The sequence below is a fragment of the Gymnodraco acuticeps genome, unplaced genomic scaffold (assembly GCF_902827175.1).
Source record: "Gymnodraco acuticeps unplaced genomic scaffold, fGymAcu1.1, whole genome shotgun sequence".
Taxonomy (NCBI): Eukaryota; Metazoa; Chordata; class Actinopteri; order Perciformes; family Bathydraconidae; genus Gymnodraco; species Gymnodraco acuticeps.
In genome coordinates, this window is record NW_022990975.1 from 113,032 (window position 1) to 129,631 (window position 16,600).

At 38.2% G+C, this 16,600-nt stretch overlaps 2 protein-coding genes and 1 long non-coding RNA gene across 4 annotated transcripts in view; 2 read left to right on the top strand and 1 right to left on the bottom strand.

The window, feature by feature from the left end:
- Window positions 1-1,765, top strand: part of trpm7 (transient receptor potential cation channel, subfamily M, member 7) — a 67,452-nt gene extending 65,687 nt beyond the window's left edge. For both annotated transcript variants that reach the window (XM_034235529.1, XM_034235530.1), the window contains exons 39-40: window positions 49-155; window positions 762-1,765. In XM_034235529.1, the coding sequence (XP_034091420.1) occupies window positions 49-155; window positions 762-880 (226 nt within the window). In that variant the 3' untranslated portion in view covers window positions 881-1,765. The remainder of the gene's footprint in view (window positions 1-48; window positions 156-761) is intronic.
- Window positions 1,766-3,590: 1,825 nt separating this feature from the next.
- On the top strand, window positions 3,591-8,504 carry LOC117558970. The gene is made up of 4 exons (XR_004570899.1): window positions 3,591-3,746; window positions 4,350-4,447; window positions 5,487-5,563; window positions 6,133-8,504. It is a non-coding gene; the product is annotated as an uncharacterized LOC117558970 (long non-coding RNA).
- Window positions 8,505-11,087: 2,583 nt separating this feature from the next.
- On the bottom strand, window positions 11,088-15,429 carry bcl2l10 (BCL2 like 10). Its single transcript, XM_034235533.1, has 3 exons — window positions 15,280-15,429; window positions 13,746-14,192; window positions 11,088-11,987 (listed from the first exon to the last, which is right to left on the bottom strand). Exons 1-3 carry the CDS (start codon window positions 15,310-15,312, stop codon window positions 11,865-11,867), a joined length of 603 nt encoding a protein of 200 aa, XP_034091424.1. The 5' UTR covers window positions 15,313-15,429; the 3' UTR covers window positions 11,088-11,864.
- Between the last annotated feature and the right edge of the window lie 1,171 nt (window positions 15,430-16,600).

A 16,600-nucleotide genomic window follows, 5' to 3' on the forward strand; every position in this document is an offset into this window, starting at 1 on the left:
CTTTCTCTGTTGTGTTTGCACTCACTGATCTCTGTGTGACTCCTGCAGATCCTATGATATGATTTTTGGACCGGCCAACCTGGGGGATGATGCCATCAGGAACTTCAGAGCCAAACACCACTGCAACTCCTGCTGCCGCAAACTCAAACTCCCAGGTGAGGCGTCGGGAGCAGCTGCTGTTCAGTCAGCTTATTCCTAGAACAAAAGACTTCAGACGCTCCAACCTCAACCAGAGCATTCGGATGATTTAATGACTCCCTCCAGATGCGTCTCCAGTCATACAAATACTCTACTTTGAGTTATGATTTAGTTTAATAGGTTTTTTCACTCATGGTAACAAAAATAAGTAAAGTATTTGAACATAAAGCATTGAGAAAGCAAATGACAATAATAATAGTGTTTAAAAATGGTATATTGCAAATAGCACAGTCATCTCTCAGCAGTGTTTTCTGAAGTACCAGCCAGCGTCAGCAGAGTAAACGGTATATATTAGTCATTGCACTTGTATTTTAATAGCACAACACTGAACAGCTAGAACAGCCTAGTCAGTTCAGGAAATGACATCCATTTCCTGTGACGTAGCCTTTAAAAAACAAGCAAGAAAAGACTCTTGTGCAATATAACGATATCCAAAATGTAGGATGTATATTGATACAAATGTCTTTATTGCCCAGCTGTAGCATAAACATTGAATGAGAGAATACAAACACAAGATAACAATTTTAATCTCTTGCAACATATTGTTCCTCTTCTCCTCCCAGATATAAAGCGTAATGACTACACCCCGGATAAGGTGACGTTCCCACAGGAGGACCCTCCGAATCCAGGGGGCGGGGTCAAAGAGAAAGAGTCCCGCCAATCAATGAGGCTGATGCTGTGAGCGGATCGGAACGAGGAAGTGAACGAGCGAGAGAGAATCATGTCAAGGACGCTATTTCAGATCAATGTTTAGTCGAAGCCAAGGAGCAGAGAGGCGCACCCAATCAACTGGAAGAATCACACCTGAGTTTCCATGGAAACCAGTGCATGCAGACTGTGTCATGCTTTTGTCCATCCCGCCAAAACGCTGTCGAACACAATTCAACCATCTTAACCTTGTTTTGTTTTTTTTAAAGTAAAAATACACGAGGAGAAGATGTTTTTAAACATATTTTGTACAAGTTTATGAAAATATATATATATATACGAACTGGATATATCCACAGGTACCGTTTTGTTGCAGAGGGTTTATTATTTATTATGAAGTTTGAGAAGTTGCCTTGTTTTAAGAAAAAAAAAAGAACACATCTAAGTGCATTGTACATCTGTTACAGCAGCTTCAGAGGACGGCTGCTGAGCCACTGCTACACCACATCATTTTTATAATGTGTAAAGACTTGTATCACAACCTTTTGTCTCTTAGTTAATGAACAGATATACATGAATTTGAAAATCTTGTAAAATATGGGCAGATTGCAATGCAACTTTTACAGAACAATGTATGTAATGTTATTGTATTGAGAGTGTGTCCACCAACATATTGCTGATAGTTTTTATTGTTACAAAGGTACTATTGCTATATCTTTGTCATCAACTATTGTATGAGCAAATTACAATCTAGTGTATCTTATAGATACTGTTATCTGGCATGAGCTGAACAGATTAAAAATATTTTATTCAGGGGAACTGACAGACGTAAGGGTATTACTGTAAACATTTTGTACTGGACATCATTTTAAAACAAATAAAATGTTAAAAAAGCTTTGGCAACATCGTTTCTAAATCATGTCTGTGTTTCAATGCGTGACAATTATTCAGATTAAATCAAATTCATATTTAGTAGTAAGCTTTAAGAAGAAAGAAAAACAGCCACTTATATCTGCAGGGGTTATTTCCAAATGTCTTATATTTGGTATAAAATACAGCTGAAACGTTCTGAGTCTGTTAAGCACAAAAAACAAACTTCATTGGGGCCCAGATGTCAAGAGTGGGTGCTCTTTGTTTGTCTTTCTGACATAATTCAACCTTTTATTTAATCAATGATTAATCGAGAAAATAAAAATGCCATCGTAAAATGTTGTGTCCACATTGATGTCTCAAAGTCAACTTTAATGTCAATCTTTCAGTTTATGTGTACAGACAGAGAGATCGAAATAACGTTTCCAGGTCTATATAGTTCAGGCTTGCATACCTCATATCACCATAAATACGTTTTAATTGAATTGTTGCCATTGCACAGAGTCCATCATCAGTGGGGCAGTGCAGTCCTGCAGATCGTCCTGCTGGTGGATTCTTGAACGTATCTGTGCAGAGGAGACAAAGAGGCTGCTGTGTGAACAGATTCCTCAGAGGGACAGCAGCTGCTGGGGTTTGAAATCCCCCACAATAACCCCCGTTCATCTGCCTCGGACCAAACTGATGGAGGCTCAGCTGTTAGATACACTGATAGGTGAGCTGAGGACACTGATGATTGGCCCTTGGCTTCAATTCTACATCGGTACAGTCACTTTTCCTCATTCTTAACGGGTGAGGGATTTTTATACAGCTTTTCCGTATGTACTTTGGAAAGAGTCACTGTTTCCATGCTCTCCTGCAGCAGGTGGACATTGACTGAATGTGTGAGTTGTGCACAAAATCTGCTTTATTCGTCTAACTGCGGCTGCTGAAGCCTCGTGTGATCTTTGGTTATTTTGTACAGAAAGATAGTTGATGATTTGTCCTCCAGCACTATTTGGAATAGCATAATAATTCAATTATAATATTGAAACTTGGTGAATTTGAGGGGTAGAAACCGAAGTGTAATGTTTTGAGCCAGAATGAATGTGCCGCTGTCTACATGTTAGTCATTGTTTCACTTGCAACCTGACTCAAGAGAGTGCAATGCAAAGGAAACTAGTCATTCATGTATCTAACAGAATAGATGTGGAATAACAATGCCAATTTGAGTGAATTGGGTCTGGAAAGTCATTGAAAGGTCCTTGAATTGGTTATTTAGGAACCTCCTCAAGAAGGAATAATTAAGGAAGTTCTTCAAATTCTTGACTGTTTGTGAATTTTGAAGGAAAAAATGGAGGCCTTGAAAGATTTAGAAGATTCTCATAAATAGAAAAGTGCTTAAATGTATATATTTATGAAAAGATATGTTTATTAACATGCAAGAGAGGACATTTAAGTGATTTTACGCTGTTATTTTTTCTCAAATCTCTACATAACTTACTAAATATATTGTTTTGCTGTTTTAGAAAAGACGATATTGCTTCCTGTCACTCTAAAACAGCAAGGCATTTTTAAACACATGGACGTTTCTCTCTTTAATTGTTATTGCTGAGTTTCTTTAATGCCTGCTATTACTCTTTGTGTCACAAATTCTCAGTGTTGTGACAGTCATGAACCTTGATCTATGTCTCAAACTAAGCTCTGTCTTGTCATTTTGAGTGAAGTGGGATTTGTGAAACCTTTGAATTTGAAGAAAATGAAGTGGTGTGGGAACACTTGGTTAAAGAAGCATTAAAGTAACTCTTAAACACGGCATGAGAAAATAAACTAAGTGTACTGAATATAAATACAACTGGTGGCTAGCTATGACTCAGAAGGCAGTCAGACTGGTTTCCCCTCCCACAGGGTGCGGTGTACTTTTATATAGAGGAAAACAATGACTCTGCACTTTATTCTCCTCATTTCCTGACTGAAGGCTCACAGCTCTGCGTCGACTTACAGCCGTGAAAACAGCTCTCAACCACCATGGCTTCAGTGGAGGTTGAATACTGGTGAGTGTTCAACTTTATATACTGTATCATGATCTCAGAACACACTGTAATAACATCTTAAAAGTTAGAAGGTAGATCTTTGTTTTATTTCACACTAGGGCGTAGTCCTGTTGCTATTGGAAAAAACGTATCTCAATACTCATACTAGGTTAAGGATCCTAACTTAACAGGATTTAAGAGGATTTTATATAAGTATTGTATGTAAACATTGCCGTTTCTGAGCTTGTATTAGTATTGTATTCTTCTTACTACTTGTATTTTTATGTAAATACTTTTCATCTAATAGAATCCATTTTGTTTATACCACCATACTACGCACAGTGAAACATGGGAAGCATTCTTGTTTGAAGTTTTCTGTACTTTACTTTGTGTCAATCCAGAAATTGAAATTCTTTAAAACTAAATATTGTATTTCATGGTTTTACAAATAAATATATTGTGGATCAAAAGAAAAGGACACAGAAATACTTTACTTTCCATTGAGCTGTAAAAGATCTGCTTATTTTGATCCATACAGCCATTCTTTATTGGTCTGAGAGTTTCTGTGTGCCAATAATCTGTTTGTCTTTCCTAATGTGTTTCTCCTTCTTGTTTTGTTTGCAGTAGCGGATGAGGTTACTCATACCGTTACGGGCAACTAGCCGAAGCAATTCGGCAGGTTCCTGGAGTGAAGGAGGTGACCGGGAGGGTCGGGAGGCAGAGTAAGATGCTTTTGCTTTTACACTCAGACTCATCCGTCATAATGAAAGAGAAAATGACACAGCATAAAGTAGTCTTATCATGAAAACTCATCTCTTTCGACTGCACTTCGAGCGATAGAACTATTAACGAAGCACTTTTATACTAATAAAGGACTGGCTTATCTAAAGCCAGTTGAGTAGCACTTGAAATGTTTTGGCTCTATGAAACCTGATGTACTTATATGATTCTGTTTTCTTCAAGGTTGTGTCTTCCTGGTCGCTTTGGATAAAAGCGTCAGCTAAATGCAATGTAATGTAATGTAATGTAATTATGGGTAACAACCAGAGGTCGAAGAAGTACTCAGACCTTGAACTTGAGCAACAGTAGAAGTACCAGAGTGTAGGAATACATATAAAAGTCCTGCAATCAAATTGTGACTCAAGTAAAAGCACAAAAGTATTGCCAAAAGTAGAAACACTCATTATACAAATTGGCCCGTTTCAGAATTGTATGATATGATTGATTATAATTATTGATGCATAAGAGTGTTATCAAGGCTGGTCAAGGTGCAGCTAGTTTGAATTACTCTGTATACTGCAGGCTAGCTTGTTACTCTCAAACTAAAGCATTATTTAAGTGTTTATCATATTTCACAAGTAAAAGTACACGGTTAAACTCTGATTTGTAGTGGGGTAGAAGTACAAAGTAGCAGTACAGTACTTGAGTAAATCTACTTAGTGACTTTACACAACTGGTAACAATGGGACTTTTTAAACACTGTCAAAGAAAGACTTTAAACTGTGTTTCTTGTTTCAGTTAGCCGACAGTATCTCGTGTCACGTCCTAAACATATTATTGTTTAGTCGTTTTTCTTAAGTGTCAGAACTTGAAAACCAACCTGTTTTTGTTCTGGTGTTTCTTTTGTTGACAGGAATGTAGTGTCAGTGATATAGTTCCTGTTTCTCAGATAAACCTGCTTTACTTACACACAGATGCTATTGTGTAAATAATACATTATACTACAATGAATTAACATTGATGTACTTTCTCACCCCACAGACAGCTTTGAGATTTCTGTGAACGGCCAGCTGATCTACTCCAAGCTCAAGACGGGAAAAATCCCTCCTTCGGATGAGGTCAGTGTGTCAGTCAGTTATGTTTTCTACATCTTTTTTTACAACAAAACAACTGAATAGTTTTAAGTGGATGAAGGTTTTATTTTAGGGTCATAAAAACATTTGGATGTCAAGTTACAGTAAACATTTCTACAACTTTTTTTTTTTAAACTGTCAGCAGAATCGATATCACATTCGTTATCACTAGTTATTATAAAATGCCAGGATTACCTGGTTACTGATGGGGAATTCACATTTACCTCATCAGTTAATGAAACATCATATAAATCCATTTGATTTAATATTCAACAATAAACCAGGGTCATGCTCCGTGACACCATCATACTAACATGCTCAAAATGTTAACCGTGTTTGAAGTTTACTGTGATAGCATGCCAACTATAAAAGTAGTACTTATCACAAAAGTTAAGCAATATTAGACGAGAAGTCGGACTTTGAGTTGGACTATCAACCAAAGAGATTACAATTCATCCTGAGGGGTTCATGAATGCTTACGATTAGATGACAACTTATCCATGAATTGTAACCAGTCCTTAACAACCAAAATGTTTTGTGTTTCCTGTGAACAGGTGGTGAAATTGATCAAGAAGTTCTTGAAAGAATGAGGACACCGTTAAAAGCTGGAGGTTAAAGCATTGGCTGTATTCACACTGCAAGATCAATGGTTTGTTTTGTAATGGCTACTTTCTCTCACAACTGCTTATTTGAGCACAAAAGGAAATTCAAACAAGAAAACAAGACAAGAAAAACAATTCAAAAAATATAATTGGGAAAAATTCAAACAAAGACAAATGAGTTTTACCGTCAGCCATCAGACCATTTATCTTCACTGTGAATACAGACAAGCGATGATAAGAGCAACTCTGAAGATCTGGGCGCTGATCTTTACTTCTTTTTATGAATGAACACATGAAAAATAATGCCGTGTGTTCACGATGCAAGTCAAGAAGCTGTTCAGCTGCCTGGAGCCTGAGGAACTGCTCTCTTCAAAAACATCACATGTACACTTACTCAGGAATGGGAACAAAATGAAACTGTTTATCAAACCACACATGTTACCAATTTAAAGGAATATTTTTGACATTTTGGGAAATTTGCTCATTTGCTTCCTTGCCAAGAGTTAGCAAATGAGACGACTGCTACCACTTTTATGTTTGAATGTTAATATGAAGCTACGGCTAACGTTTGGTTAGCTTATCTTAGCCTTATGTCCCGAACCAAGGGGATACATCTAGGCTGGCTCCTGTCAATCAAAGCTGCCTACCAGCACTTCTGAAGCTCACTAATGAACATCTGTTTTGTTTGATCCATGCAAAAACCAGAGTGTAAAAACAGCAATTTGCTGTTTAATGGGGGGGTTATATGCCGGACTGTTTCATTGCCTGGCCCCCTAGCAGAGAGTTACGGGTCCAGGCAATGAAACAGTCCGGCACACAACCTCGTGAAATAGTGAATTGTAATTTCTACACTTTTGGTTTTTATGTGGATCAAACAAGGCACAATATAAGATGTTTAGTTTTGTGAACTTTAGAGGTTCTGGTAGGCAGGTTTGTTACGTCTGAACAGCCAGTCTAGATGTCTCCCCCTGTTTCCTGTCTTTATGCTAAGCTAAGCGAACCAGCTGCTAGTTGTAGCCATATTGTTACCATTCAGATACAAGAGTGGTCTTAATCTTCTCATTTAACTCTCGGCAACAATTTATCAAATAAAATGCCAGACTTTTCAACACATTTTTGGTTGGTCAAACATTCAATATCTTTTTTTTTTTTTTTAAATGTAATTTTCATTGTTGTTGATTTTTTTATTGATTAGCACTTAATCTGAAATACTTAATATATACAGTCTCTCCTCTTCACGATGCAAGTCTAGAAGCTTTTCAGCCAGCTTGAGCCTGAGAAACTGCTCTCTTACAGAAATAAAACATGTCGCCTACTGAGGAATTGAAAACAAATGAAACTGTTTATCAAGCCACACATGGTACAAAGGAATAGTTTGACATTTTTGGAAATAAGATCATTGGCTTTTTTGCCAAGAGTTAGCAAATGAGACGACTGCTACCACTTTTATGTTTGAATGTTAATATGAAGCTACGGCTAACGTTTGGTTAGCTTATCTTAGCCTTATGTCCCGAACCAAGGGGATACGTCTAGGCTGGCTCCTGTCAATCAAAGCTGCCTACCAGCACTTCTGAAGCTCACTAATGAACATCTGTTTTGTTTGATCCATGCAAAAACCAGAGTGTAAAAACAGCAATTTGCTATTTAATGGGGGGGTTATATGCCGGACTGTTTCATTGCCTGGCCCCCTAGCAGAGAGTTACGGGTCCAGGCAATGAAACAGTCCGGCACACAACCTCGTGAAATAGTGAATTGTAATTTCTACACTTTTGGTTTTTATGTGGATCAAACAAGGCACAATATAAGATGTTTAGTTTTGTGAACTTTAGAGGTTCTGGTAGGCAGGTTTGTTATGTCTGAACAGAGCCAGTCTAGATGTCTCCCCCTGTTTCCTGTCTTTATGCTAAGCTAAGCGAACCAGCTGCTAGTTGTAGCCATATTGTTACCATTCAGATAAGAGAGTGGTCATAATCTTCTCATTTAACTCTTGGCAAGAATTTATAAATGCCAAACTATTCTACCATGTTTTGGTTGGTCAGACATACAATATTTGTTGATGAGCACTAAATCTGAAATCGTGATGAATACAAACTCTTCTTTTCAGATCGAATTTGCAAAATATGCCCTACTACTAAATCTGCTATTTCTTGTTACTGTAGCAATTGTATTAACGTAGCAAAAATGACTTGACTCGACCAAATATTTGAACTTTTTAAAACAACTTAAAGTATTGTTATGCTTTTGTAATTTAATTTGTAATAAATTCAAACCAAACTAATTCTCTGAAATGCAATAAAGCATCACTGAATGGTGACTTTTACTTATTGAAGTGCCGAGTTGTTTTAGCAAAGTAAGACTACGCTGCCCTGACTTCAGTCAAATGTCTCTCTGTGGTGATCACAGCCGGCTGTGTGTCTGATACCATCGTCCACGTCAATGGCGATTGACTTCCTCCTCGTCCTTCTGTTATCACCAGATGAAATCAATATCAAAAGGACTATCTGATAAATGGGACGGAAACACAGCTTCCTGCTAAAACATGAATTATTTGTACACCGGTCAATCTGGAGTCTGGGCTGTTTAGCTTTTATATCACGTCTTATTTTACCTTAAGTGAATGAAAACTTCTAAAAATACACACACAAAAAACTGATTTGCATTTGTAGATTTCTCCAAAATTCCAGAAACATTAGCATTGGACAAGGATGCATTTAAAAATATAAATGTATATAATATATCAAAGATTCCCTTTTTAATACACATTTAATACGTCAATATAGTGTTAATATGATTGATATGACAACAAATAAAACCCTGACATTTCTCATCTGACTTTATCCGATGTTTAGATCTCTGTTCTGGAAATAATAGAAATGAGCAGTAGAAGTTTATTTATTAATATAATGCATCATATGAATATATAAACATGAAACTACAAAAATGTAATTAATACATACAAATAATGGCTTTAAAAACACATTTGAGTTTTTTGGTGATATTTATTCGTAAAAAAGTCTGTAAATGCTCATGATAGGTGTTTACATTTCTATCTGCAAAGTAACAATAACTAGGTGTCAAATAAAAGTAGTAGTGATGTAGAAGTATAATATTTGCATCTAATATAATCTTATTTTTTGAAAACATTCTCTTATAATAGCATTTTATATAAGTAAACAGTACCTTTCATATTTGAGAACTTGATTAAACAATCACATGTCTGTGATATGTGAACATATTGAGCGGTGATAAGAGGAGCAGCTGTGTGTTTGTTGTTGTGTGGGTGAGTGGAGGTCACAGAGTTGAACACGCCGCTCACTCCCCTCACAGGGTCCTTCTCCGGCCTGTCTGTAGCCTTAAGCTTATTGCTTCCTATTGAAAACATAAATCTTTAAAAACGGGTCATGGTTCTATATAACTACTAAAAGGCTAACCAATAGGAAGAACACATTTCCCAGCTGGCACGTGAAAAAAGTTAATCTTATTATAATATATTATAATTTCCTAAAACAGCTGTGCACTGTTTTTATTTTAGCACACATTGGGGCAGACTGTGTATCTGTCGGGGGTTTTTCAACCACAGTTTTGGTTTCTATCGAGTATTTGTGGCAGCAGAGCAGCATGTGTCATAGACTAAAGAAAAAAAACACAGTGTCCATCAGAATAAGGAAATGTATGATACGCAGAAATATACTATATCACACAGAATACTAGCTAATATGATTAATTCACTGTTGGCTTTTCATGGGATTTATTAACCACATTATCCTTTAAAGGGAGCCATTGTTCTTTGTGTTTACTGTCAATGTAACAATGAAAGGAACATCTATTTTGGCTCTTTAAGCCCTCTAGATTGATTTTGAAAGTAGTAATAGAGGACTTCTGCCCATGTAATCTCTTCACTATATAATCCATAAAATACACAGATAATAACAAGAGATTTGTCTGCTGTTTGCGACACTGTTGTTGGCGTTTCACTGCGTGGTAGAGTAACAACTGTCAACAGGAAACTCATCTCCACATCAGAAGCTGCCGCGGTTCTCTTTTTCACAAACAATGTTATCTGTACTATGAGTTGTGATCGTAATGGAGACAATAGTGTGTGTGTGGGGGGGGAGGATCATTTTCAGCGCTCTGATCGTAAAGGCCCACACATGGGCTCTTTGTCTGCTTATGAGAAGCCAGAGATGCCGGCACAACGACCTCATTGCAGTTTCTCACACACACACACTCAAATATGTCTTTCTAATCTGTATTCCTTTTCTTAGGGATTGTTTGGACACAAAGCTTTCAGTCAGTTTATATAAGTCAATGTTGATAAACTTTTCCCATTTTTTGTTGACATTTCTGTATAAAGGTCCTTATATTAAGCAATATAAGGTTATAAGGCCATTATAAGTCAATGTGTGTACATATAACGTTAAGATCAGTAACATGTGTTAATGTTGGATTACTATACATGTATAAGCACGTAAAATAAACTGGTTTTATATCAACATACAGCCTTAACACATTCTATAAATGCAGTCCATTAACTTAAATACATTTAGTTCACATTTTTCAAAAGACGTTTAATGGCTAATTTAGTGGCAAACCTGTCCTTTGATTCTCATTTTCTGCACAGGTTTTTAAATTCGAAAGGAACAAATTACAGATCCTTTTGTCTCAAATATGACAAACCAATGTCACATTTTGAGCATAAGTATGTTTTGTGAATCCTGTTGCGTAACTTGAGCAGAGCGCCGGTCAGAGGAGCACAGAGGCAGACAGCAGGACATATCTTATCTATGGAAATATGTCTGCATATAGAAAGGAGGGCAGATCATTTCATATTCCTACTGTGCGGACCTGCTGAAAGAGGACACACTGAAAGAAAGACTTTTCTGCACACACAAGAATCACAAACTCCATTATTGGTTCTTTTTTTATTATAAAAAAAAACAGTGACAAATAAATAGACCAAAACAATGTAAAAATATAATGTTTAAGAGATCTGTGGGGGGGAAATGCTATAGCAACGGTTTGTTTTAATAGCAATATGTTTGAAGTCAGATTGGTCCCTGGTTTGTTTGATATGAGAAACAACTCGCAACATATCGTAGCACCGTTGTGTTTCACATGGATGCAGGACACGCATGAGAACAATGAAACAACTGAGTTAGCTGCGGGTCAGATAGAAAAAAAAGGGCCCCTGCTTACAGTTTCATTTCATATAAATATAATATATTAATTTATACATTGTACACAAGAATGGCTCTATACCACGTACACAACTCAGGTAAACGCATGAATAAAAAAGGCAGCTTACAATTGAACAAATCAAAACCAAAAGCTGTGGAATAACTGAAATGAAAGTCTTAAAGCTGCACAGTCGAAAATACAAAACATTGAGCGCAACCACGATTCTGTGCAGAAACCTGTGCTTAAGTAATTAAACTGTCTAAAGATATGCAAGCTAAATGCCACTTACTCCAACATTTCTGAAGGCATTGAGATTATGTTTACAATCTTAAGGAGCAAATGTCAGTATTGATGCGTCTGTGAGCATGTGCAAACATTCAGTTGATGACTGGAGATGATAACCCTGAATCCACTACAGATTAGGCCTGTGTTTGCAGCATTGATGTCCGTCTGCTTAACTGTGCCATATGAGAACATGGATGGAGACGTGTTAATGATGACGACGCTTAGCGCACCAGGAGGAAGGTGAGTCCGGCGAGGCCGACCCCAGCGACGGCCATCAGCGCCGTCTTCATGGACGAGTCCTGGCTCACCCCTCTGGCCGTGCGGGAGAACGAGCAGAACCCCTCCTACGAGAAGAGAAACAAGAAATGGTTAAAAACGTTTCATTTACTGGCAAGAGCGAATGTTTTTCTGCGACTCGTGAGTTTTTCTGCGACTCGTGAGTTTTTCTGCGACTCGTGAGTTTTTCTGCTTACGTTGTAGGTTTTTTAAAACAAAAAGAGAGTTTAAGCTGCCAAACGGAGTTAAAACAAACGGCAGCTTGGCAGACAGCTAGCGGCAATTATACGATATATTATGGATAATAAGTCTCAGTCTCTGACAGCGCCGTGTTTTTACATAAACAGACAGATATTTGCGCTCAGAGTACTGCTGATATCTGCAACTTTTTAAATATCCTGACAGCCAAGCAGTTTTTTAAAGTAAGCAGAATAAATCATGTCAAAGTGTCAACCTGAAGTTATAGAAGGTGGCATCTTCTTCATTTTTGTGCAGAAATAATTCCATATATATATATATATATATATATATATATATATATATATATATATATGTGTAAATCTAGCTTATTCTGCTCTTTTAGAAAGACAATAACAAACTGTTCTGCTGTAAATCTCTCCATCATGTTTGAGGAACTTTACTTGAGTACGTTCACATTATATACTTCAAATGTTGTACAAGTTACTTGCAGATTTAAGGTGTATAGGTTATCAATACAAAACCATTATATCAAACATTAAGCGAGCCAATAGTGTCTAAAGTCATCCACATAACCTGTAACATGAAGTTACAGAAACACATGGCCTTTTGTTCGTTCATAGTCAATTTAGTTATGAACTAATTCGAGCTTCTTCCGCTCCATTAGCGAGACAATAATAACCAGTTGTGCTGTATTTGTCTCCGTCATGTTGTCAGACTGAAGCCACACAGTTGGCCAGAGTTGCACCTGCTCTCGGCTCCAGGTGTTCCTCTGCAGCTGCTTGTTTTCATAGTCATACCACGCTAACTTCAATATGAAGCCAAACCCAACACACACAGAAGCCTGACTGTTACTACAAAGTCCATCTGGCTGAGCTGGTTACGTGTCTGTTGAAACCAGCTGCCAGCTGAAGAAAGGAGGGGTAAGGGTGTGTGTGTGTGTGTGTGTGGGGGTGTGTGTGTGTGTGGGTGTTTGGGAGGGGGCCAGGGCAAACCCATTGACAAAAGCAGACATTCAACTGTAGTTGTGTTCCGTTTGAGGCTTCTGGGAACTTGGTTTCATCCCAACCCTTTTCTCACTTCAATGAGCCACAAGAAGCACGTTTGAAATGACCTTTGTCCTTTTCATTGCCACTGGCTAGACAAGTGTATAGTGCAGTTCTGCCCGACCTTTACAAAACAGTTTGATCGTTTAAGACCCAACTCGGTTTGAGGGTTGTCTTGTTGTCGACGACATTCCTCACAATCTCTCCTGTTGCTACTCTACAATTCATATAATCAAAGCAACCACATGAAACATGAGCGTCCGTCGTCTCATCTGCGAAGCGTAAACTCAAAAGGCTGCATCTAAACTAAGCCCTGGCTGCTTTCTAAGCCACGTTTACACAGATCTGAATATAAAACCGAGCAGGAAGCGAACATGATCCTATCAAACTCTGGGGGGTTTCCAACGCCCAAATTCTAAATGCACCACTTTCAGTTTGAGTCTGAAGGGGATTTTTTTAAATGTAAATGGCCCAACGCCTTCGATACAATCAAACATACCCCTTATCTCCAATGTTTGTGTTGACACAGCTCTGCAATATCTAAGATGTGATCAGTTGAAAGGCAGACATGTTGTAACCTACCCATCCGTCGTTCTCCAGCATCCAGTCCTTCTTCTCCTCCCCCAGGTAGTCAGCGATGGTCTCTGCCAGCCCTCTGCAGCTCCCAGGCTCCGGTCCTGGCTCCTGCCCCAGCTTCACACCCTTCTGCTCCTGCAGCTGTCTGGCCAGCACCCCGGTGAAGGTGAAAAGGGAAACAACCCTCCCCCAGTTCAAGTGTCCATCTCCCACCAGCTCCTCTATCACCTTCCTGAGGCTGGAGCAGGGGTCCGGCCCACACTGCCTGAGGAAGCTCTGAGCGAGGGAGTGGAAGCGAGCCTGGTGCTGCGCCTCCATGTCCCGGGCCAGGCACCTCATGGCAGCGGCTGACTCGCTGGGAGGCGGGGGGGCTGGCCGGGGGCTCGTGCAGCTCAGGGACAGGTAGTCCTCTGCCAGAGCCAGGGTCTCTTTCCACAGCCCACACGACATTTTCTACAGGAGAAATTAAGATAAAGCAAGTCATTCTTCTGCTTTGAAGAACCACAGATATGGTTTGTTCATTTGAAGGCAACAGCTCATGGGAAAAAGTTCATTCAAGTACTTGAGTAAGGTATGCCAAACATAATGCTGAATTGTATAATACACAAAATGTCATAGCATAGTATGTGTTAAAAATGTAATTGTATTGCATAAAAAGTCAGAACAATGTCATAGTATGAAATTAACAAATGTCATAAAAAAGTCATATAATGGTATGAGTCATAGTAAAGTGTCCCATTATGAAAAAGCTATGTCATAGTATTACATGTCATTATAGAAGGTCATACAACATCTCCAAGTACATTTGCAACTTTCTTATCAAAAAGTGATGGTATTGCAAATTCATTTAAAAAAAGTAAGAGCACAGCATGTCATAAAAATGCCATTAAAGAAAGACAGTTATTTAAATGGAGCTTTACACAAATTAGCAGATCATTTCATTCAGCACATCCTGCAATTAACGAGGTTAACCAACAACTGCCCTGTTCATAGTTCATTAACATCCCCTCGAAATAATATTTGACCACTAACCATTTCAGATATTTTTTTAAATATAAACAAATAGCAGCATCAGAATACTCTTAACCCCACTTTATAATAAATACTAGACATGGAGGGGTTGTTAGCCTGGTGTTAAACAGCTTCCATTTAAAGCGCTTGCGTGAAAGCTTGCTCTCGGTTAATGCAAGCCGGAAGATGCTGAAGGCTAAATACACAGCTGTACATATATAAATACCAGACTAGTTTGAGTGTTGCATTACGTGAATTATCCTTTAAAATGGGATTTAAGTGGTGAATTAGCAGCAGGCTAACCGGCTGCCTTTCCTCCTCAGATCTGTCACCAGAGCAATGGAGGACACAAAGGACCACACAGGCTACGAGGAGCTAGCTCACTGCGAGAGCCACATCCGCACATTAAACGCCTTTATACTATAACATACAAGCACCTATCTGTGGTAAAAGCTGTACATTTACAAAAGGACACATTTACAGCTAAGTCAAATACATTTTTCAGTGCGTAAAAGAGACAAAACCTTACCCTCCCAGCGATATCAGACTGCTCTCTGCACATACGGACAGCGGAAGGAGATCCTTGTTGCACTCGCACTCAGACTGGCTGCTACACATCTATCAGATGACTCCGCCTCCGGGTTTCTTATATGTGCTGCTCCACCGCAAAAAAAGAAAATGGCATTAAAAAAACCGTTAAAGTCCCGTCAGTGTGCAGAGCGCGAGCTGTTTCCCTGATGAAAGGAAAACCCCCAATTAACTCTGTCATTATCAGGTAGGGAAATCGAAAGGGCTTGTCAATAATAAACAAGTCGAAGCTCAGCATTATTGTGTAAATGAATACAACTTTAAGATTATTGTAAAGCAATACAGGTTTAAAGACTACTGTGTTGATTGAGACACAAAGCGACAGTTATGAATATCACATGTAATCATTTTTAAATGATCGCTTTGGATAAAGCGTAAGCTAAATTATATGTATTGTAATGTGTGGGTCATTAGACACATATTTTTACATTTACCAAAATATGGATGTCTCTGAGAAATGCAAAACGTGTCCCATGGAACTTCTAAGAAATGGTCTTGCCAAAGTATGTAGGTAACTATTTCTCTAATATACTCCTAGAATTATTTGTAAGCACAAAACCTGCAAAAAGTCCCATCAGAATACAGATGCTTCCTTCTACGATAAATGTGGAAAACACAAATTATCTTCATCATTAGATCATTATGCAGGTAGGCTTTCAGGTAGAAAAAACGAAAGGGCTTGTAAATGATAAAAGCTTTGAAGCTAAATACAATTGTGTTGTTAATACTAATACAATATTACAACCATTGCTTATATGTTTCACTTTTAAAACCCCAATAAAAAGTCACAACAAATTTCACAGTATGCTATGTCATTTTTTATGGCATATGTCCTAACGAATGCTGAATTCCTGCCATTTAAATAACCAAGTAATTTTTTCATTATACCTGAAAATAATAAGCATATGAAACAATAAAGGATCTTGCCTGGTTGCATCTATGACACTCATTGCAGAAACAAATCACCTTATGTAAATTCATAAATGTAATCTTCACTTAGAAAAAAATATTTAGGTCTCATGTAATCCATCGAGGTATCATTCATCACAAAACCATCTCACTACTCTCCTCTCAGGGTGTGGCATCACAGCGTGTTTGAGGAAGTGGAAATGCAGAGGGTTTGTAATGAAGAGGGCAGTCAGTTTAAGAAGACGGTTCCATGTAGTGTGGTGAATCTGGGGACATTTTGGGTACTTCCTCTGCCTGGTAATACCCATCCGTCCACTCCACTATCCTTCCCTTTCTCTTCCCGTCTCTCACCT